The following is a 23175-nucleotide window of genomic DNA, read 5'->3' on the forward strand; positions in this document are numbered from 1 at the left end:
TTGCCATTTCCTTCTGCAGGTGAATGTCCCAATCCAGAGATTGAACCTGAGTCCCCTGAGTCTCCTGAATTTGCAAGCAGTCTCTTTACCACTGAGCCACTTGGGAAGCCCATAAGAAGCCTGCTCCATTCATTAAAGATATATGTTCCTAAATTCCACTCTCCTGAAAACAAAAATGTAATGGAAAAATATCACTGGGAAAAGAAAAATATTAAAACTAGTAGTTGTATTAGTGTTAATGGAAACATATTTTAGGAATATCTTGGGACAATAGGATAAAAAGGTAGCAGAAAGCTCACTGATCATTACTGATAGTCAAAGTTAACTTTGGTAATATAACTGTGATGCATAATTCACTCAGAACTCAAAGTTAAAATAATGAATGTAGTAAAATAGCCATAACTACAACAAATTGTTACTAGTCACAAATATCAAAAAATATGTAACTTGTAATAGCAATAACCTAAAATGTGAGGTGAAGGGGAAGTAAAAAGTGTAATGTTTAGGAATTCTTTTGAAGTTATGCTATTATCAGCTTGAAATAGGTGTTATAATTTACAATATTTTATGTAGACTTCATAGTAACCCAAAGGGGAAAAAAATCTGTAATAATTATGCAAAAGCATAGGATAAAGAAATTAAAACATACTGATAAAAAAAAAAAAGACATCAACACACACACACATGCAAAACAGAATAAGAAACGGAACAATAGACCTACAGAATAACTGAAAAACAATGAACAAAATGGCACTAGTAAGTTTTTACCTATCAATAGTTATGTTAAATATAAACAAATACTCCAATCAAAAGACATAGAGTGGCTGAATGGAAAAAATAATTAAAAAAAAAGAACAGATTCAATTTTATGTTACCTATAAGAGACCCACTTTCACCTAAAGACACACATAGTGTTTCAAAAGAACAGCATGTATATTATCTATGGTGAAACAGATCACCAGTCCAGGTGGGATGCATGAGACAAGTGCTCGGGCCTGGTGCACTGGGAAGACCCAGAGGAATCGGGTGGAGAGGGAGGTGGGAGGGGGGATCGGGATGGGGAATGCGTGTAACTCTATGGCTGATTCATATCAATGCATGACAAAACCCACTGAAATGTTGTGAAGTAATTAGCCTCCAACTAATAAAAAAAAAAAAAAAAAAAGACACACATAGATTGAGGGTGAAAGGATGGAAAAAGACACATCAAGCCAAATATAGGAAAATGAGACATATATATTTCATTATATAGTGAAAAGGGGGTTAATTCTGAAGATATAGCAATTATAAATGTCTATATATCTAACTTTGGAGCACCAAAATATACAAAACAAATATTCACAGAGATAAAAGGAGAAATAAATAGCAATAAAATAATAGTGGGGTACTTGAATACCTCACTCCCAACAATGAATAGATCCCGTAGACAATCAATAAGGAAACAGTGGATCTGAACAACACTATAAGCCAGCAAATATATCAAGAGCATTTATCCAACAACAGAAGAATATATATTCTTCAGAAGCACACATGGAATATTTTATATTTAGATCATATATTGGGTCACAAAAAAAAGTCTTAGCAATTTCAAGAAGACTGAAATCCTACTAAATATTTTGTCTGTTCACAATGGCATGGAACTATCAATAATATAAGTCCAAAAATCAAAAAGAAATGGAAAACTGGAAAATTTATAAATGCATGAAATTAAACAACACTTATTAAAAGCTAATGAATCAAAGAAGAATTTAAGGGGGCATACATTTTCTTGAGACAAAGAACAATGAAAACACAACATATCAGAACTCATGGAATGCAGCAAAAGCATATCTAAGAGAGATGTTCCTAGCAATAATAACCCTATATATAAAGAAATGAAAAAAAAAAATCCCAAAATAAAAACTGAACTCTATGCCTTATGCAATGAGAAAAAGCAAATTGAGCTAAAAGTTAAAGAAGGAAATAATAATAATTAAAGTCAAAGCAATAAAGAACAGAAAAACAATTGAAAGCATAAACCAAATTGAGTTAGTGTTTTGGAAAGTTAAAACTGACAAATTTTATCTAGAATAACCAGTGAAAAAAGAAAGGCTGAAAATCAATAAATCACAGATGAAAAAAGTAGACAGTACAATTATTATTACAGAAATGCAAAAGGCAGTAAGATGCTATATGAACATCTATATGCCAACAAACTGGACAACTTAGAAGGAAAACAAAAACTCTTAGAAATGTACAACCTACCCAAGACTGGAAGAAATAGAAATCTTAATAGACCAATTTCTAGTGTGGAGATTGAATCAGTAATAAAAATTCCCTAGCTTCCCTGGTGGCTCAGAGGTTAAAGCGTCTGCCTGGAATGCGGGAGACCTGGGTTAAAGCCCTGAGTTGGGAAGATCTCCTGGAGAAGGAAATGGCAACCCACTCCAGTACTCTTGCCTGGAGAATCCCATGGAGGGAGGAGCCTGGTAGGCTACAGTCCATGGGGTCGCAAAGAGTCGGACATGACTGACTGACTTTAACTTTCACTTTCAGTAAAGCAAAGTCCAGGACTTGATGGCTTCACTGGTCAATTTTACAAATCACTTAAAGAAGAATTAACACCAATCTTGAACAAAAATTTCCAAAATACCAAAGAAGAGGAAATACTCCCAAACTCATTTTACAAGGCCAGCATTATCCTGATACCAAAGCCAGGTAAGAACATTATCAGAAAAGAAAACTACAGGTCAATGTCCCTGCTGAATATGGGTACAAAAATTCTCAACAAAATACTAGCAAATCTAATTAGGCAGCACTTTAAAAGGAACATTCATTATGATCAAGTGGTATTTATCTGTGTGATCCAAGGATGGTTTAACGTATGCAATGCAATGTGATACATCACACTAATAGAATGAAAGAAAAGAATCATATTATCATCTCAATAATTCAAAAAATGGCAAAAATTCAGCGTCTTTTATGATACAAACATATAGCAAATTAGGTATAGAAAGGACATATTTTAACATAATGAAGACCATTTCTGAAAAGCCCATAGCTAATATACTCAATGATGAAACCAGGAAAGCTTTTCCTCTAAGATCAGAAATAAGACAGGGGTGCTCCCTCTCACCATTCTTACTCAACATAATACTGGAAGTCTTCAGTAGAGCAGTCAGGCAAAAAGCAGTAATAAATGGCATCAGAATTGGAAAGGAAGATGTAAAGCTGTCTCTATTTGCTGATGACATGATTTTATATACAGTAAATTCTAAGGACTTGATTAAAACTGTTCATAACCAATCAAGGAATTCAATAAAGTTGCAGGGTACAAAATCAACACATAAAAATCAGTAACACTTCAACATACTGACCACAAACTTACTGAAAAAGAAATTTAAAAATTGATTCCATGTATTGTGCAACAGTATCAAAAAATTAAAATACTTAGGAATAAATTTAGCCAAGGCAGTGAAGGATCTCTACTATGAAAACTACATACTTTGGTGAAAGAAAATTAAGCATACACCAAAAAATGCAAATTTATCTCATCTACATGCTTAAAAGAATTAATATTGTTAAAATATTGAAACAACCAAAAGCCATCTATAGATTCAAAGCAATTCCTAGTAGGAATTTTTTTACAGAAATAGAAAATACACTCTTCCTTAAAAATTTTATGAAACCACAAATGACTCCATACAGCCAAAGAAATTCTGACAAAGAATAGCAAGTATCTCAATTCTGATTCAAGCTATCCTGTAACAATATAGACCTATAGTAATTGAAACAGTATCATACTGGCAAAAAACTTACAAATAGACCAATGGAAAAGAATTGAGAACCCAGAAATAAAACCAAGTATATATGGCTAACTAGTATTTGACAAAGAAGTCAGGAAGAATCAGTGGGGAAAAGACAGTCTCTTCAATAAATAGTGCTGGAATATTACTCATCTATTAAAAAGAATGTATTTGAATCTGTTCTAATGAGGCAGATGAAACTGGAGCCTATTATACAGAGTGAAATAAGTCAGAAAGAAAAACACCAATACTGTATATTAACACATATATATGGAGTTTAGAAAGGTGGTAATGATGACCCTATATGCGAGACAGCAAAAGAGACACAGATGTAAAGAACAGACTTTTGGACTCTGTGGGAGAAGGTGAGGGTGGGATGATTTGAGAGAATAGCACTGAAACACGTATATTATCATATGTGAAACAGATCACCAGTCCAGGTTCAATGCATGAGACAGGGTGCTCAGGGCTGGTGCACTGGGATGACCCTGAGGGATGGGTTGGGGAGGGAAGTGGGAGGGAGGGTCAGGATAGGGAACACATGTACATCCATGGCTGATTCATGTAATGTATGGCAAAAATCACCATAATATTGTAAAGTAATTAGCCTCTAATTAAAATTTTTAAAAAAAGAAAAAAAAAAAGAAATAGTGCTGGGAAAACAGGATAGTCACAGTGAAAGAAAGAAACTTGATCCTATTTATATCACTTACAAAAGGTAACTCAAAATGGATTAAAAACTTAATGTAAGACTTAAAGCCATGGAACTCCTAGAAGACAACATATGAAAAATTCCTTAACATGGGTCTTGGTAATTATTTTTTGGAAGCACACCTAATGCATAAGTAACAAAATAAAAAATAAACAAGTGCAACTACATCAAACTAAAAGTCTTTTACAAATAGAAAGTATCAACAAAGTGAAAAGACAACCTATGAAATGGGGAAAATATTTGCAAACCATATATTTAGCAGGGTTTAATATCTAAATATGTGAAGAATTCTTACAAATCAATAGAAAAAAGCAAATAGTTAAAAACTGGCTAAAAGACATACTAGATGTTTCTCTGAAGCAGATATACAAAATAGCCAAATTAAAATTGAGAATATGGAAAGATGCTCAATATCACTAGTTATCAGAGAAACACAGATAAATTAGAATCACAATGAGATTTCGTCTCATGCCTGTTAGAATGACAATCATCAAATAGATAAATAATAGCAAATATTGATGTAACTGTGGAGAGAAAAGAACCATTGTACATTGTTGGTGCAATAATAAATTGGTATGATCCCTATGGAAAACACTATGGAGATCCTCAAAAGATTAAAAATAGAGCTCTCAATTCCTATGACTCAGTGGTTAAAGAATCTGCCTGCAATGTGGGAGACACAGGAGGCATGAGTTCGATCCCTGGGTCAGGAAGATCCCCTGGAGAAGGAAATGGCAATCCACTCCAGTATTTTTACCTAGGAAAGCCCATGGACAGAGGAGCCTCATGGGCTATATAGTCCATGGGGTTGCAAAGAATCAGACATAAATGAGAATGCATGCAACATAATATCCATCAATTTCAATTCTGGGAACACATCCAAGGGGGATAAAACCCTGTTAACCTGAAAACATTTTTCACTATATCTATAGCAGCATCATTTACAATAGTCATGCCATGTAAGCAACCTAAGTATCCTTGAATAGATAAATGATAAATAAGTTGTGGTATACATACACAATGAAATATGCAGCCATAAAAAATGAGGATTAGTACCATTTTCATCAATATGGATGGATGTTAAAAACACTATGCTAAATAAAATAAATCAGACAGAGAAATACAAATACTGTATGATCTTAATTACATGTGGAATGGAAAATACGGAGAAAGAAATGGCAACTCACTCCAGTATTCTTGCCTGGAGAATCCCATGGACAAAGGAGCCTGGCAGGCTACAGTCCTGGAGTCAGACGGGACCGAGTGACTAACACACACACAAAGACACACAACACACATGAAGATATCTTATAGGACATCATATTTCTGATGAGATGCAGGGTGAGGATGAGTTAATTGGAGGAAGGTACAAACCTCCTGTTTTAAGATAAATAAGTATTAAGAATGCAATGTAATAAATAATGACTATAATTAACACTACTTACAATAAACAGGATACTATAAAATACAGGGTTTAGTTCTTAGGAAATTGTATTTACATTTTCATCAAGTAGTGATTTGTTGTTGTTTAGCCCCTAAAAGTGAAAAGTGAATGTGAAAGTCGCTCAGTCACATCTGACTCTTTGCAACCCTCCAGACCAAAATAAATACTGGAGTGGGTAGCCTTTTCCTTCTCCAGTGGATCTCCCTGATCCAGGAATTGAACTAGGGTCTCCTGCATTGCAGGTGGATTCTTTACCAGCTGAGGTATCAGAGAAGCCCTTAGTCCCTAAGTTGTGTCCAACTTTTTTGTGACCCCATGTATTGCAACCCACCAGTCTCTTCCATCCATGGGATTTCTCAGGCAAGGATACAAGAGTGGGTTGCCATTTTCTCCTTGAGGAGACCTTCCTGACCCAGGGGTTGAACCCACATCTCCTGCCTTGGCAGGCAGATATTTTTACCACTGAGCCACCAGGGAATCCTCAAGAGCTCATGCCAAAATGAAGCTCATCTTATCTCAATCACCTTTTCAGATTAAAATGCAAACAAGCACCCATACACAAGAGAATTGCTTGAGAAAGAGATCAGAGCAAAGGAAAAAAAGCACCCATTTATTCAGAAACATTGGGGTAGTAGTAGCCAAATGAAACTGGTTACACACATTAAAGAAATAAATTCCTAAATATCATTCCCTTTGAAAAGAAAAGTATGACTGAAAAAATACCATTACAAAAGGAGGGTGTTAAATCTGAATGATTAATGTAGTATTAAAAAAAAACAAACCCAAAATACCTCTGGCTACATTCCAGTTCGGGGAGTACGGAAACAGAAAGTTCATTCCTAGTTTAGTGCAATGTTCAAATTGACTGATATTTTTTGAGAACTAGAAGCACTAACTTCTAGAGACATTTAGTAAATCAGAGGTAATGTTGTGTTAAATCCTCTGATCTCCTTGTGCAAAGGGAACAAATTGAGAAAAGACACAACTAGAGGAAGTAGAATAGGAATTTTTCTGTTATGAACAACATTAATCATGCATATTTAATTGGTGTCTTCTCCATTTTTAAGAACACAATAAAAACCTGCACCCACCCATGAGTCGTGTACTTAAGGAACTATGGAGAAGCCTACAGTGAGAGTGTATTTTATATATGGATAATCTGTATTTGTAGCAGTAGTTATACTAAGCCTGCTACGAAAACATATATTCCTTAATTTCACTAAAACTAAACAAAAATATAACAGAAAAACATAAAATAATTTAAAATATTAAGGGATATATTATAATACATAATATATATTATATATTATAAAAATCTTTTATGAGTATCCTAGTATATAGCCTCTCACGCTATTCACAGAAAACTTTCAAACTGAAAAAAATTCTACATGTGATGTTTCTGAATATATAAAATCCATTTATGAACACTTAGTTTGAGTAAATTCTGGGAGTTGGTGATGGTCAGGGAGGCCTGGCGTGCTGCTGTCCATGGGGTTGCAAAGAATCGGACATGATTGAGCAATGGAACTGAACTGAACTGAACTGAAAAGTTAATAGCGGTTTGCCAAATCATGTCCAATAACGCAAGAAAAAAAACAATCACTATGGTATGAAATAATTTAAACTGGGAAATGATATTTAAAATACCTGGATACCAGAGAGAAAACATGAATAAATGATAGAGAGGAGGGGAAGAGTGAGCCTAAAAGTCCATGTTGAACCAATGAATTATAACTGAATTTACACAGTCTTTGAAAGGACAGTGGATGGAGAAATGTCACTCAGCAACTTTGCAGACTTAGCACACCTAACATAATTTGGGGAGGCATCAATTGCATAGTAATACTCCCTTGAACTTGAAATACATGACAAAGATTTTAACTTAAAGGAGATTTTCCAGAAATATATATATATATATATATATATATATATATATACACACACACACACATACTACAGATATCCACCGACTCATGCCCTTCACCTCATAAAATTAAAAATGAAACATGAAACTCTGGAAAAGACAGAATATCATTCCAAAGTAAACAATGTTTTAGGGAGGCTATATGTGAAATGAAAGAAAGTAGGACCAGAAAGATTTCAATGTAGGAAAACAAAAGAGGAGAAAACTTCATATGAGTGAAGTTTATGAACAAAATATTGGGAAGGGAAGTGTTGACATCTAAGAGAAGAGTGAACCAATAGCTGACATACAGATAAAAAGACAGGGAATATTAAAAACACCAAAAAAAAAAAAAAAGGATCACTTAAAGGGTTTGGAGTATAAAATTTGTCAGAGAAATTTACCACATTTCTTCAAAATGTCATCTGAAAAATAAGATGAAAAGATCCCTCTCACTGTCATGGTACAGAAAAACAGGGCAAACAGGCAATGCCAAAGAATGTTCAAACTGCCATACAATTATGCTCATTTCACTTGCTGCTAGCAAGGTAATGCTCAAATCCTTCAAGAGAGGCTATAGCAGTGCATGAACTGAGATCTTTCATATGAACAAGCCAGGTTTAGAAAAGGCAGAGGAACCAGAGATCAAATTGCTAAAAACTGAAAAAGCAAGAGAATTTCAGAAAAGCATGTACTTCTGCTCCATTGATTATGTTAAAGATTTTGTGTGGATCACAACAAACTGGAAAATTCTTAAAGAGATGGGACTATCAGACCACCTCAACTATCTCCTGAGGAACCTGTATGCAGGTCAAGAATCAACAGTGATTTCCATACAAATTGTGAAATTCTTTGGTCTAGTTCGGTGAAAAATACCGATGGTAGCTTGATAGGGATTGCATTGAATCTATAGATTGCTTTGGGTAGAATAGCCAATTTGACAATATTGATTCTTCCAATCCATGAACATGGTATGTTTCTCCATCTGTTTGTGTCCTCTTTGATTTCTTTCATCAGTGTTTTATAGTTTTCTATGTATAGGTCTTTTGTTTCTTTAGGTAGATATGCTCTGAAGTATTTTATTCTTTATGTTGCAATGGTGAATGGTATTGTTTCCTTAATTTCTCTTTCTATTTTTTCTTGTTAGGTATATAGAATGCAAGGGATTTTCTGTGTCTTAATTTTATTCCTGCAAACTTTACTATATTTCATTGATTAGCTTCTAGTAATTTTTGGTAGAGTCTTAGGTTTTTCTAAATGTAGAAGGATCATGTCATCTGCAACAGTGAGAGTTTCACTTTTTCTCTTTTCCTATCTGGATTGCCTTTTCTTCTTGCTTTGTCTGCTCTGATTGATGTGGCCAAAACTTCCAACACCTAATGTTGAATAGTAGTGGTGAGAGTGGGACCCTTGGTCTTGTTCCTGATTTCAGGGGAAATCTTTCAATTTTTTTTTTTCACAGAACTAGACCAAAGAATTTCACAATTTTGGTATGGAAATACAAAAAAACCTCGAATAGCCAAAGTTAATATCTTGAGAAAGAAGAATGGAACTGGAGGAATCAACCTGCCTGATTTCAGACTCTACTACAAAGCCACAGTCATCAAGACAGTATGGTACTGGCACAAAGACAGAAATATAGATCAATGGAACAGAATAGAAAGCCCAGAGATAAATCCACGAACCTACAGACATCTTATCTTTGACAAAGGAGGTAAGAATATACAATGGGAAAAAGACAACCTCTTTAACAAGTAGTGATCAACCACTTGTTGACTTACAATTTACAACTGGTCAACCACTTGTAAAATAATGAAACTAGAACACTTTCTAACACCATACACAAAAATAAACTCCAAATGGATTAAAGATCTAAATGTAAGACCAGAAACTATAAAACTCCTAGAGGAGAACATAAACATAACACTCTCTGACAAAAATCACAGCAAAATCCTCTATGACCCACCTCCCAGAATATTGGAAAAAAAAAAAAAAATAAACAAATGGGACCTAATGAAACTTAAAAGCTTTTGCACTACAAAGGAAACTATAAGTAAGGTGAAAAGACAGCCCTCAGATTGGGAGAAAATAATAGCAAATGAAGAAACAGACAAAGGATTAATCTCAAAAATATACAAGCAACTGCTGCAGCTCAATTCCAGAAAAATAAATGACCCAATCAAAAAATGGGCCAAAGAACTAAACAGACATTTCTCCAAAGAAGACATACAGATGGCTAACAAACACATGAAAAGGTGCTCAACATCACTCATTATTAGAGAAATGCAAATCAAAACCACAATGAGGTACCATTACACCCCAGTCAGGATGGCTGCTATCCAAAAGTCTACAAGCAATAAATGCTGGAGAGGGTGTGGAGAAAAGGGAACCCTCTTACACTGTTGGTGGGAATGCAAACTAGTACAGCCACTATGGAGAACAGTGTGGAGATTTCTTAAAAAAATGGAAATAGAACTGCCATATGACCCAGCAATCCCACTTCTGGGCATACACACTGAGGAAACCAGATCTGAAAGAGACACGTGCACCCCAATGTTCATCGCAGCACTGTTTATAATAGCCAGGACATGGAACAACCTAGATGCCCATCAGCAGATGAATGGATAAGGAAGCTGTGGTACATATACACCATGGATATTACTCAGCCATTAAAAAGAATTCATTTGAATCAGTCCTAATGAGATGGATGAAACTGGAGCCCCTTATACAGAGTGAAGTAAGCCAGAAAGATAAAGAACATTACAGCATACTAACACATATATATGGAATTTAGAAAGATGGTAACGATAACCCTATATGCAAAACAGAAAAAAGAGACACAGAAATACAGAACAGACTTTTGAACTCTGTGGGAGAATGTGAGGGTGGGATATTTCAAAAGAACAGCATGTATACTATCTATGGTGAAACAGATCACCAGCCCAGGTGGGATGCATGAGACAAGTGCTCTGGCCTGGTGCACTGGGAAGACCCAGAGAAATCAGGTAGAGAGGGAGGTGGGAGCGGGGATCAGGATGGGGAATACGTGTAAATCCATGGCTGATTCATATCAATGTATGACAAAACCCACTGAAATGTTGTGAAGTAATTAGCCTCCAACTAATAAAAAAATAAATAAATAAAAAAATAAAGTGCCATCAAGGGAAAAAAAAAAAAAAAGATATGTGACTAGTCTGAATTGAGATGTGATACAATGTGATTACATACATTATGTGATAAAATGCACACTTGATTTTGAAGAGAGGACAAAACAAAGAGAGCCTAAAATATCACATTTATAAATTTGATATTGATTACTTGTTGAAATGATAATATTGTATATATTTGAGTAAATAAAATATATTAGTAAATTAAAAAAAAAAAGGAAGCAACAGTGAACTAGACATGGAATAAGAGACTTGTTAAAATTTGGGAAGGGTGTACGCCAAGGCTGCATATCGATACCTTGCTTATTTAACTTATATGCAGAATACATGATGCGGAATGAGGAAACAGTGACAGATTTTATTTTCTTGGGCTCCTAAATCACTGCAGATGGTGACTGCACAAAACTGAAAAACGCTTGCTCCTTGGAAGAAAAGTTATGACAAATCTAGACAGCGTACTAAAAAGCAGAGACATCACTTTGTCAACAAAGGTCCGTATAGTCAAAACTTGTTTTTTTCAGTAGTCATATACAGATGTGAGAATTGGATCATAAAGAAGGCTGAGTGCCAAAGAATTGATGCTTTCAAATTGTGGTGATGGAGAAGAATTTTGAGACATCCTTGGACAGCAAGAAGATCAAACCAGTCAATCCTAAATGAAATTAACCCTGAATATTCATTGGAAGCACTGGTGCTGAAGCTGAAACTCCAGTACTTTGGCCACCAGATGTGAAGAGCCAACTCATTGGAAAAGACCCTGATGCTGGGAAAGACCAAAGGCAGGAGGAGAAGGAGACTACAGAGGAAGAGATGGTTGGGTGGCATCACGGACTCAATGGACATGAGTTTCAGCAATCCAGGAGATAGTGAAGGACAGGGAGGCTAGGGGAATCTGCAGTTCAGAGGGTCACAAAGAGTCAGACAGGACACAGTGACTGAACAACAGCATTAAAAATATCAGGATGTAAACACACAAACACATACATGCAGGCACACAGATGTGTACCAACAGTGGCTGCAAGCTTCATTTCAACCTGAATATATTGGTCAAATATTAAAGAAGAATATGGAATGAACTTACTGACGTGAGCAAAAATTTCAGGAATATTTATATTTGTGGTATTGTTTTTAAAATGTTCTTAATCTCTTTGGCTATGGAAGGGGCTACTATTAGTCTGTCGGTCATCATTAATCAGTTCTTTAGCTAGTACTGAAAAGAAATGATCAGTTCCCTCATTTTTGTAGCTCTGTGGTATGAAGTGCACACAAACAATGAACTGGAGGATCCTGACCCATCACTTCTAGAGAAAATACAGGGATTGGTTCTCAGGAGCCTGCGTTTACATTTTCATCAAGCAGTGAATACATGACCACCTTCAGGTGAGTTGTTATTTTAATTCATGCCAAAATAGACTTCATCTTTTCTCACTCACCCTTTCTAAAGGAAATGGACACATTCATCCATACAGAAGAAAGTTAGTTAAAAGGAAATGAGGAAGCAAAGAGAAAAAAGCAGCCCTTTGTGAGATACAGCAGCTGTGGCAACCTTTACATGAAGCCTCCTGTGTGCATTAAATTTCACTCCCTCTGAAAATTAAAATACAACTCTAAAGTGTTATTTAAAAGTGAAGTTTTAAACTTTTAGTGGGTATATTCATGTTTTATGAAAAGATCTTTAGGAGACATTGATGGACAATAGGCTCTTATCTCATTCACATAAAATTTCATTGTTGAGATATATATTATTATTGAATTTTCCTTAAAATATAGAATCCTTCTACACATGCTTAAGAGGAATTGCAGTTTCCCAAATTGTGCCAACAAAAACAAAAACAGGAAGCAAAAGTGCAATTGTTGGCAAGAAAAATTTCTAAAAAGTTTATGTGAAATATTTGCATGAATATCCTGGGAACAGGTGGGTAATAAGTTCAAGGTCAGTGGAAAAATGACTCTCAACTTTACTCTTGACCCTTAAAATATATCAGAATTGATACTGACTTTCAAAGGCAATGAGGAGAGACAACTAGGAGAGAAGCTCCAACCTAAAAGTTCAGGTTAGAGAAGTAGACATGCAGAGTAGCATGAAGCTTCAAATGACAGATCAATAAAACAGTGAGAAATGTTAAAAAGCTATCAGAAATACATTCATTTTAATGTGTTTTGGGAGTAACATGACTTCAAAGATACTTTACCAAATTGGTGTTGAAGTTCTTCTGAAAAAGAAAATGGATAGACAATGTAAATCTCATGGGAAAGACACAAGAAAAAAACTCAAATGTATTAAAGATATGTATTTAAAATGGGAACACATTAAGACATAGATGCACACACACATACAAGCAAATAAAACAACACATACAGATGAATATCTACAGACTTGTCTGAAGGAGGTTTTCTGAGGAAAGAACAGCATTTAATAAAAGAAAACAGGAGAAATGAATAAAATAATAAGTATTCTGAATTGAGGAATCATTATAAGAAATGTAACTCTGGTAATTATCTCACTCAATTTTTCATGATCAATTGAACCTTATTTAGTGCTTTATTGCTCAGTTTTTCTTCTTTAAGCAGTCTTCTGATGGCTGCTAAAGATATATAGTCAATCTTATTGTTGAAGCTATGCTATGTATAATACTACAGACACTGAAGTACAGAGTGGTGAGCTACTGTTCCTATAGGATCTGCAAGGTTAGGTTCCTGGGTGCCTCCATTCGCCACTCTCTCTCAGCTGATTCATACCTCACTGTATTTGTGTGAGTTAACTCATTCTGAATGAAAGCTACTTTAACAAGTGTCTGATGAAAGGAAGGTTACATGAGCTATTAAACAGCAGTGAACGGGAGTCTGAATCAAGTGAACTGAAAGTATCTTGGACAATATTTCCAGATCAGAAATAAAGGTAGCAAAACCTTACAGGTAGATTATTACTTATATAATCTTGACAGAAAGGAAGCATGTGCATAAATTGTGAGGAGAGGACAACCGAAGAAAAAGTAATCGGAGAAATTGAATAAAGCATGAAGATTTCAGACTTCAGTTACAATGATAAGAACATGAGAAAATCTGATGTACAGCTCCCTGGACATTGAAGATGATCATTGAGAATTGAAGATCAATGCCAAAGAAACTAGTGAAACCTGACCAGATACAAAGTGTAATGGACTACTGGGCCTTTCCTCTTGACAGTTCACCGTTTCATAAAACAGACAGAAGAAATAACCCATTTGTACATAGAGAAGTCACAATCAGGAAGACAAGGGGACAATCATTTGAAACCAATAGATTGCTTGTTTTCTTTCTTTTTTTTTTTTCAGCAAAACAGACATAACTTTTTATGAATTGGAACCAAGTTACAAAGACCACTTAACCCATGAGGCAGTGTTATTTTACCTCTCCCCAGCCATTTGTGTAAAAGCTTTTAAGATAGGAAATGGAATCATGACTGAATATGCAGTAGGATTTCCTCTCTGCTAAACTGTATCAATACTTGGTCATGTATCGAGCCTTCCAGATTTTTCATAATAATAGACCAACATTCTTGCCAGAAAAAATTATGAAATATTGTGGTGGTGTAATTAAGAATATGAGGATAATATGATCAAGGACAGTGAAACAGTGAGACTCAAACTTAACCCGGACTCTGAAGTGACATCAGAATTTATACAGGCTTTGACAGGACAATAGAAGAAATTTCATTCATCTGGTTTGGGACGATATCATCATAGTAATGTCCACTTCATATTGGATATTTTCTGATACATCAGATAATAAAGTGTGAAAACATGGGCCTATTAGTTTAATTGCTCCCATCAACAAAATTTAAAACATAAGTATAATAAATCTCTGAAAGAGAGATGAAATCAGTGATGTAGGAAAGAAAGTTATGACATAAAAAAAGATGTAATGGGAAATGGTGAGTATAAAGCAACATCAAAGGAAAGAAGTTAATAAGAGAGAAACTGATGTCCAAGAAACAGAGAGGGAAGAATGGATAATCAGGAGAAGAGGAGTCAATGGAGGGCATAGAGATAAAAGGGCAGAGAATATTACTGACACCAGCAGTCATTAAAAGTTTAATGGAATAGAATTTTGTCAGAGAATTTTACCAGTTACTTTCCAAAGATCATCTGAAAAATAAAATGAAAAGATTCAAGTAAATACTGTGAGAAACACACATGAAGAAAAATCAAATTCTTTGAATAATCTGAGTGCAATTTTCCATGTATTGGGATGCAGATGAAAACACACATGCATACACCAGGCACACAAACCAGGCATACAAAATAAACGCACCAATGTTGGCTGAAAGCCGCTTCTTTTCATCTAGACAATATTCTACAAAAAAGGGAGGAAAAATCACATTTTTATTATTCTGAATGATAATAAATGAAGAGATAAAAATAAATAAATAATGAAGCAAAGAACATTCCAAATGGAGGAAAAATTTTAGGAATATTTGTCTCAGTGGTTAAATTTTTCAATATGTTCATGATCCATTTGACATTATTAAGACATTTGACATTTATTAGTCAGTATTCTTGCTTTTATAAGTTTATTGGTACTACTAAATATATGGTGTCAATTCTCATTTTTGCTGTAAGCTCTGTTATATAAAGTCACCACAAACACTGAATCAGAGAATCCTGAACCACTGCTCCAAGAGAAAAAAATAACAGATTTAGATTCCTGAGTTCCTCTATTCACACCATTTTTTGACAACAGATGCATACAAAACTTTCTTTTGTGTGTATATATATTTCAATTCATGAGGAAATGCAGGTCATCTTAATTAGATCACATAAAAAAGGAAATGACCCAAGAAACATAAGAAAAGGGGGTTAAAAATCAAATGACCTGGGTAAATATGTGAAAAAACATTCACACCAGTCCCTGAAAACACCATAGTTTCAGAGCTATATGATTATTAAGATTTACATGGCACAAAGGGTCTGGTTATGTCCATTGAAAGGGCTTCCCTGGTGGGTCAGTAGGTAAAAAATTTGCTTGCAATGGAGAAGACTACCTCCATTGAGAAGTTTAGACCCTGAGTTGGGACGATCTCCTGGAAAAGGAAAAGGCAACTGACTGCAGTATCCTTGCTTGTAAAATCCCATGGACAGAGCAGTCTGGTGGGCTACAGTCCATGGGGTAACATGAGTCAGACACAACTTAGCCACTAACCACCACCACCATGACAGTTGAAAGGACATGTCAAATAAGAAATTATAATGGGGAAAATTAATGAGGAATAAGGTGGAGAATTTCAGATGAAAAGATTAGATACTGAGACAAAAGTCACATAAAGATATGCATATGTTAGATTTGAGGAAGATGGTCATAGAGAACTGAAGATAAAGGTACAAGAAAATGGTAAATCCATACCTAAGTGCACAAGGAAATACATGAATGGGACTTGCTGTTTTCCTCTTCACACTTATTGATGAAATAAAAAAAAAAAATTCAAATGCACTCCAAATGAAGGCTCAATAAGATGAAGCCAACAGGCTCCAATTTGAGACCTTCCATTACTTTGCTTTTCTTACCCTGACCCACATTTTCCAAGAATTGGCACCATAAGCTTTCTAGGGCTTTCCATAAATCAGAGGAAAGTTTGTTTGAGCTGCATTCCCCACTTTTGTGCCGAATTAACTAAGAACAGAAATGACATCACAGAAGGACGTAGACCAGGACTTCCTCAGGGGTCAACAATATCAATCATTTGTCCTGCATTGAGCCTTCTAACTGTCTCAGAATATCTTGCAAACATACTCATACACAAGAGAGCTATTTAAAAATAATCGAAGGTGTGAAGAGTGTAAGTACCCATTCGTCCAAACTCTTTTTGTAGAGATAGTCCTATGAAGCCAGCTACATGAATTAAGGAAATACATTCCTAAATATCATTCCACTTGTTAAAAAATTGTACCTGGAAAATGATACTATAAAAGGAGGAGATTAAATTTTTAAGGACTCTATCAGTAGGTTATAAAACTAAAGAAAACAAAACAATTTTGAGGTTACATTCTAATGGGAGAAAGAAACTTGGAGCCCTTTTGTAGTATAGTTTGTGGTTTAAAATGACCGATAGTTTGAAAAGCAGAAACACAGATTTATAAGGAACAACTTGCCAATCAGATGCAATGTTGTACTACATCCAACTCTTGGAGCAAAAGGAAGAAAATGGAAAATGACACTGTGATAAGAAGTAAAATAGGACTTATTCTGGGAAAGATGATGTCAATCATTCATCCTTCATTGAGTCTTTTTTGTTTTCAGAATATAGTACAATCCTGCCACTCTACATGAGCAAAAAACTTAAGAAGTGTTGAGGGAGATTACAGTGAAGCCATCTATCCATTTAAATTTATATCTGTAACAATAGTGGCATGATGTTTGTTCCATATATTAAATAGATGTATCCCTTAATTCTATTCAATGTGTAAACAAAAGTATGGTTGAAAATATGGTTAGGAAAAAAAGGATATTAAACTTTTAGTAGTGTGCTATTAAATATCATAGGAGTATTCTAGGATTAGTGTCTCTTATGCCATTTGCATAACATTTCAAAATTGAGAACTATGTTATAAGTGGGAGTTCCAATTAATACAAACACTCCTTCTACAAGTACTTGAACGTAGTAGTCATTAATCCAGATTATGTTCAAATTATTCAGTAAAAAGAACAATTACTGTGGTAGGATTTAATTTAACCCTGGGAAATGATATTTAAAATATGTCTGCTCAGAAATACGTAAGTAAGTGATCAGGGCAGGTGAAAGTGAGCTAAAGTCCACAATGTTCCAATGAATTACATCTGAATTTATATAGTCTTTAAAAGGACAATGGATGGAGAAAGTTCACTCATCTGGTTTGAAGACTTAGCTCACCTCATGAAGTTTGCAAAGGTATCAGTTGCATAGTAATAGCCCCTTGAATTTGAGACACATTAAAGAGGTTCCAATTTAATGTACAATTTCTATAAAATACATATAAGATGCAAACCAGGTACCCATCAGTCTCATTCCCTTCACCTCATGAAATTCATAATGAAAATCTGGAAAGACTCTGGATGCTACAAAAGACAATATTAATATGGAGGCTCTGGCTCAATGAACAGAAAGGATTGGGAAAGAATTAAGGGTATTGAAAGAGAGAAGACAGAACTTCATATGAGTGATTTTATAAAGAAATATTGGGAAGGGAAGCATCAACATCCAGGAGAAAGAGTAAACCAACAGATGGCATATAGATAAAAAGAAAGGGAATGCAAAAGATCTGGAGAGGGTGGTCATTTAGAGAGTGATTGTAGTATACAGGATGTCAGAGAAATTTACCACATTTCTTCAAATGATCATCTGAAAAATAAAATGGAAAGATACATGTCAATACCATGGCATAGAAACACGGCAAATTTAAATTCAGTGAAAACACGCTCATGCAACATTACAAGTATCCCGATGCAGATAAACATACATACACATATACATGTGCAGACACAAAGATGTGTACCAACAGGATAGCTTCCTATCCTCTGAGTATGGTCAAATATTTAAAAGAGGAAACGGAATGAATTACTCAGTTAAGCAAAAATTTCAGGAATATTTATATTTGTGGTATTGTTTTTAAAATATTCTTAATCTCTTTGGCTATGGAAGGGGCTACTATTAGTCTGTCGGTCATCATTAATCAGTTCTTTAGCTAGTACTGAAAAGAAATGATCAGTTCCCTCATTTTTGTAGCTCTGTGGTATGAAGTGCACACAAACAATGAACTGGAGGATCCTGACCCATCACTTCTAGAGAAAATACAGGGATTGGTTCTTAGGGGCCTGCGTTTACGTTTTCATCAAGCAGTGAACACAAGACCACCTTCAGGTGAGTTGTTATTTTAATTCATGCCAAAATAGACTTCATCTTTTCTCACTCACCCTTTCTAAAGGAAATGGACACATTCACCCATACAGAAGAAAGTTAGTTAAAAGGAAATGAGGAAGCAAAGAGAAAAAAGCAGCCCTTTGTGAGATACAGCAGCTGTGGCAACCCTTACATGAAGCCTCCTATGTGCATTAAATTTCACTCCCTCTGAAAATTAAAATACAACTCTGAAGTGTCATTTAAAAGTGAAGTTTTAAACTTTTAGTGGGTATATTCATGTTTTATGAAAAAATCCTTAGGAGACATTGATGGACAATAGGCTCTTATCTCTCATTCACACAAAATTTCAGTGTTGAGACATATATTATTATTGAATTTTCCTTAAAATATAGAATCCTTCTACACATGCTTAAGAGGAATTGCAGTTTCCCAAACTGTTCCAACAAAAATAAAAACAGGAAGCAAAAGTGCAATTGTTGGCAAGAAAAATTTCTAAAAAGTTTATGTGAAATATTTGCATGAATATCCTGGGAACAGGTGGGTAATAAGTTCAAGGTCAGTGGAAAAATGACTCTCAACTTTACTCTTGACCCTTAAAATATATCAGAATTGATACTGACTTTGAAAGGCAATGAGGAGAGACAACTAGGAGAGAAGCTCCAACCTAAAAGTTCAGGTTAGAGAAGTAGACATGCAGAGTAGCATGAAGCTTCAAATGACAGATCAATAAAACAGTGAGAAATGTTAAAAAGCTATCAGAAATACATTCATTTTAATGTGTTTTGGGAGTAACATGACTTCAAAGATACTTTACCAAATTGGTGTTGAAGTTCTTCTGAAAAAGAAAATGGATAGACAATGTAAATCTCATGGGAAAGACACAAGAAAAAAACTCAAATGTATTAAAGATATGTATTTAAAATGGGAACACATTAAGACATAGATGCACACACACATACAAACAAATACAACAATACATACAGATGAATATCTACAGACTTGTCTGAAGGAGGTTTTCTGAGGAAAGAACAGCATTTAATAAAAGAAAACAGGAGAAATGAATAAAATAATAAGTATTCTGAATTGAGGAATCATTATAAGAAATGTAACTCTGGTAATTATCTCACTCAATTTTTCATGATCAATTGAACCTTATTTAGTGCTTTATTGCTCAGTTTTTCTTCTTTAAGCAGTCTTCTGATGGCTGCTAAAGATATATAGTCAATCTTATTGTTGAAGCTATGCTATGTATAATACTACAGACACTGAAGTACAGAGTGGTGAGCTACTGTTCCTATAGGATCTGCAAGGTTAGGTTCCTGGGTGCCTCCATTCCCCACTCTTTCTCAGCTGATTCATACCTCACTGTATTTGTGTGAGTTAACTCATTCTGAATGAAAGCTACTTTAACAAGTGTCTGATGAAAGGAAGGTTACATGAGCTATTAAACAGCAGTGAACGGGAGTCTGAATCAAGTGAACTGAAAGTATCTTGGACAATATTTTCAGATCAGAAATAAAGGTAGCAAAACCTTACAGGTAGATTATTACTTATATAATCTTGACAGAAAGGAAGCATGTGCATAAATTGTAAGGAGAGGACAACCGAAGAAAAAGTAATGGGAGTAATTGAATAAAACATGAAGACTTCAGACTTCAGTTACAACAATAAGAACATGAGAAAATCTGATGTACAGCTCCCTGGACATTGAAGATGATCATTGAGAATTGAAGATCAATGCCAAAGAAACTAGTGAAACCTGACCAGATACAAAGTGTAATGGACTACTGGGCCTTTCCTCTTGACAGTTCACCGTTTCATAAAACAGACAGAAGAAATAACCCATTTGTACATAGAGAAGTCACAATCAGGAAGACAAGGGGACAATCATTTGAAACCAATAGATTGCTTGTTTTCTTTCTTTTTTTTTTTTTTCAGCAAAACAGACATAACTTTTTATGAATTGGAACCAAAAGTTACAAAGACCACTTAACCCATGAGGCAGTATTGTCTTACCTCTCCCCAGCCATTTGTGGAAAAGCTTTTAAGACAGGAAATGGAATCATGACTGAATATGCAGTAGGACTTCCTCTCTGCTAAACTGTATCAATACTTGGTCATGTATCGAGCCTTCCAGATTTTTCATAATAATAGACCAACATTCTTGCCAGAAAAAATTATGAAATATTGTGGTGGTGTAATTAAGAATATGAGGATAATATGATCAAGGACAGTGAAACAGTGAGACTCAAACTTAACCCGGACTCTGAAGTGACATCAGAATTTATACAGGCTTTGACAGGACAATAGAAGAAATTTCATTCATCTGGTTTGGGACGATATCATCATAGTAATGTCCACTTCATATTGGATATTTTCTGATACATCAGATAATAAAGTGTGAAAACATGGGCCTATTAGTTTAATTGCTCCCATCAACAAAATTTAAAACATAAGTATAATAAATCTCTGAAAGAGAGATGAAATCAGTGATGTAGGAAAGAAAGTTATGACATAAAAAAAGATGTAACGGGAAATGGTGAGTATAAAGCAACATCAATGGAAAGAAGCTAATAAGAGAGAAACTGATGTCCAAGAAACAGAGAGGGAAGAATGGATAATCAGGAGAAGAGGAGTCAATGGAGGGCATAGAGATAAAAGGGCAGAGAATATTACTGACACCAGCAGTCATTAAAAGTTTAATGGAATAAAATTTTGTCCAAGAATTTCACCAATTACTTTCCAAAGATAATCTTAAAAAAAAAAAAATGGAAAGATTCAAGTCAAGACTGTAGAAAACACACATGAAGAAAAATCAAATTCTTTGAATAATCTGAGTGCAATTTTCCATGTATTGGGATGCAGATGAAAACACACATGCATACATCAGGCATACAAAATTGGTTATAATTTAATGACGAAGCAAAGAGAATAAATAGCCCTTTGTGAAATACAGTAGCTGTGACAACCTTTGGATGAAGCCTCCTACAGGCATGAAAGAGATACATTCCTAAATTTTACTCCCTCTGAAAATAAAAATACAACTCTAAAATGTCATTTAAAAGTGAAGTTTTAAACTTTTAATGGATTTATTCATGTTTTATGAAGAAATCTTTAGGCGACATTGATGGATAATAGGTTCTTATGTCATTTGCACAAAAATTCAATGTTGAGATATATATTGCTATTCAATTTTCCTTAGGATATAGAACCCTTCCACACATGTTTAAGAAGAATTGCAGTTTCCCAAATTGTGCCAATTAAAATAAAAAAAACAGGAAGTAAAATTGTAATTGCTGGCAAGAAAATTTTCTAAAAAATTTCTGTGAAATATTTGTATGAATACCCTGGGAACAGATGGGTAATAAGTTCAAGGTCAGTGGAAAAATGACTCTCAACTTTACTCTTGACCCTTAAAATATATCAGAATTGATACTGACTTTGAAAGGCAATGAGGAGAGACAACTAGGAGAGAAGCTCCAACCTAAAAATTCAGGCTAGAGAAGTAGACATGCAGAGTAGCGTGAAACTTTCAAATGACAGATCAATAAAAGAGTGAGAAATGTTAAAAACATCAAATATACAGTCACTTTAACGTGTTTTGGGATTAACATGAACTGAAAGTTACTTTACCAAATTGGTGTTGAAGTTCTTCTGAAAAAGAAAATGGATAAACTATGTAAATCTCATGGAAAAGGCATAAGAAGAAAATTCAAATGTGTTAAAGTTTTCTCTTTAAAATTGAACCCATTAGGCTGTAGATACACACACATATACAAACAAATACAACACCTAAAGATATCTTTATATTAAGCATGCGTTCCTATCTTTGTGTTAGTCTGGTTAATGTGTAAAACAGATGGATGTCTTAGTTGTGCATTGCACATTTAGCAATATCAGACACATACAGATGAATACACACAAACTTCTCTAAAAGAGGTTTTTTTTTTTTTTCCTGGAAAGAACAGTATTTAATAAAAGAAAATGGGGAAATGAGAAGAAAAATTCTGAACTGATAAATCATTATAAGAATACTAACTCTGGTCATTATCTCATACAATTTTTTGTGATCAATTGGACCTTGTTTAGTGTTTTATTACTCAGTTTTTTCATCTTTAAGCAGCTTTCTGATTGTTGGTAAAGAGACATAGTTAATCTTATTGTTGAAGCTATGGAGAGAGGAGCCTGGGGAGCTATAGTCCATGGGATAGCAGAGTCAGACACAACTGAGAGACCAACACTTCCACTTTGTTTTCATGCTATGCATAATGCCACAGACACTGAAGAACAG

At 34.7% G+C, this 23175-nt stretch overlaps 1 protein-coding gene across 1 annotated transcript in view; it reads right to left on the bottom strand.

Annotated features, from left to right (window-relative positions):
• The window catches only part of LOC122429257 (butyrophilin subfamily 1 member A1-like), a 40240-nt gene extending 23402 nt beyond the window's left edge, over positions 1-16838 (bottom strand). Inside the window, exons 1-2 of the mRNA XM_043449490.1 lie at positions 16835-16838; positions 15305-15346 (exon numbers count right to left, since the gene is read on the bottom strand). Of these exons, the coding sequence (XP_043305425.1) occupies positions 15305-15346; positions 16835-16838 (46 nt within the window). The remainder of the gene's footprint in view (positions 1-15304; positions 15347-16834) is intronic.
• Between the last annotated feature and the right edge of the window lie 6337 nt (positions 16839-23175).

The sequence above is a fragment of the Cervus canadensis genome, chromosome 28 (assembly GCF_019320065.1).
Source record: "Cervus canadensis isolate Bull #8, Minnesota chromosome 28, ASM1932006v1, whole genome shotgun sequence".
Classification (NCBI taxonomy): Eukaryota; Metazoa; Chordata; class Mammalia; order Artiodactyla; family Cervidae; genus Cervus; species Cervus canadensis.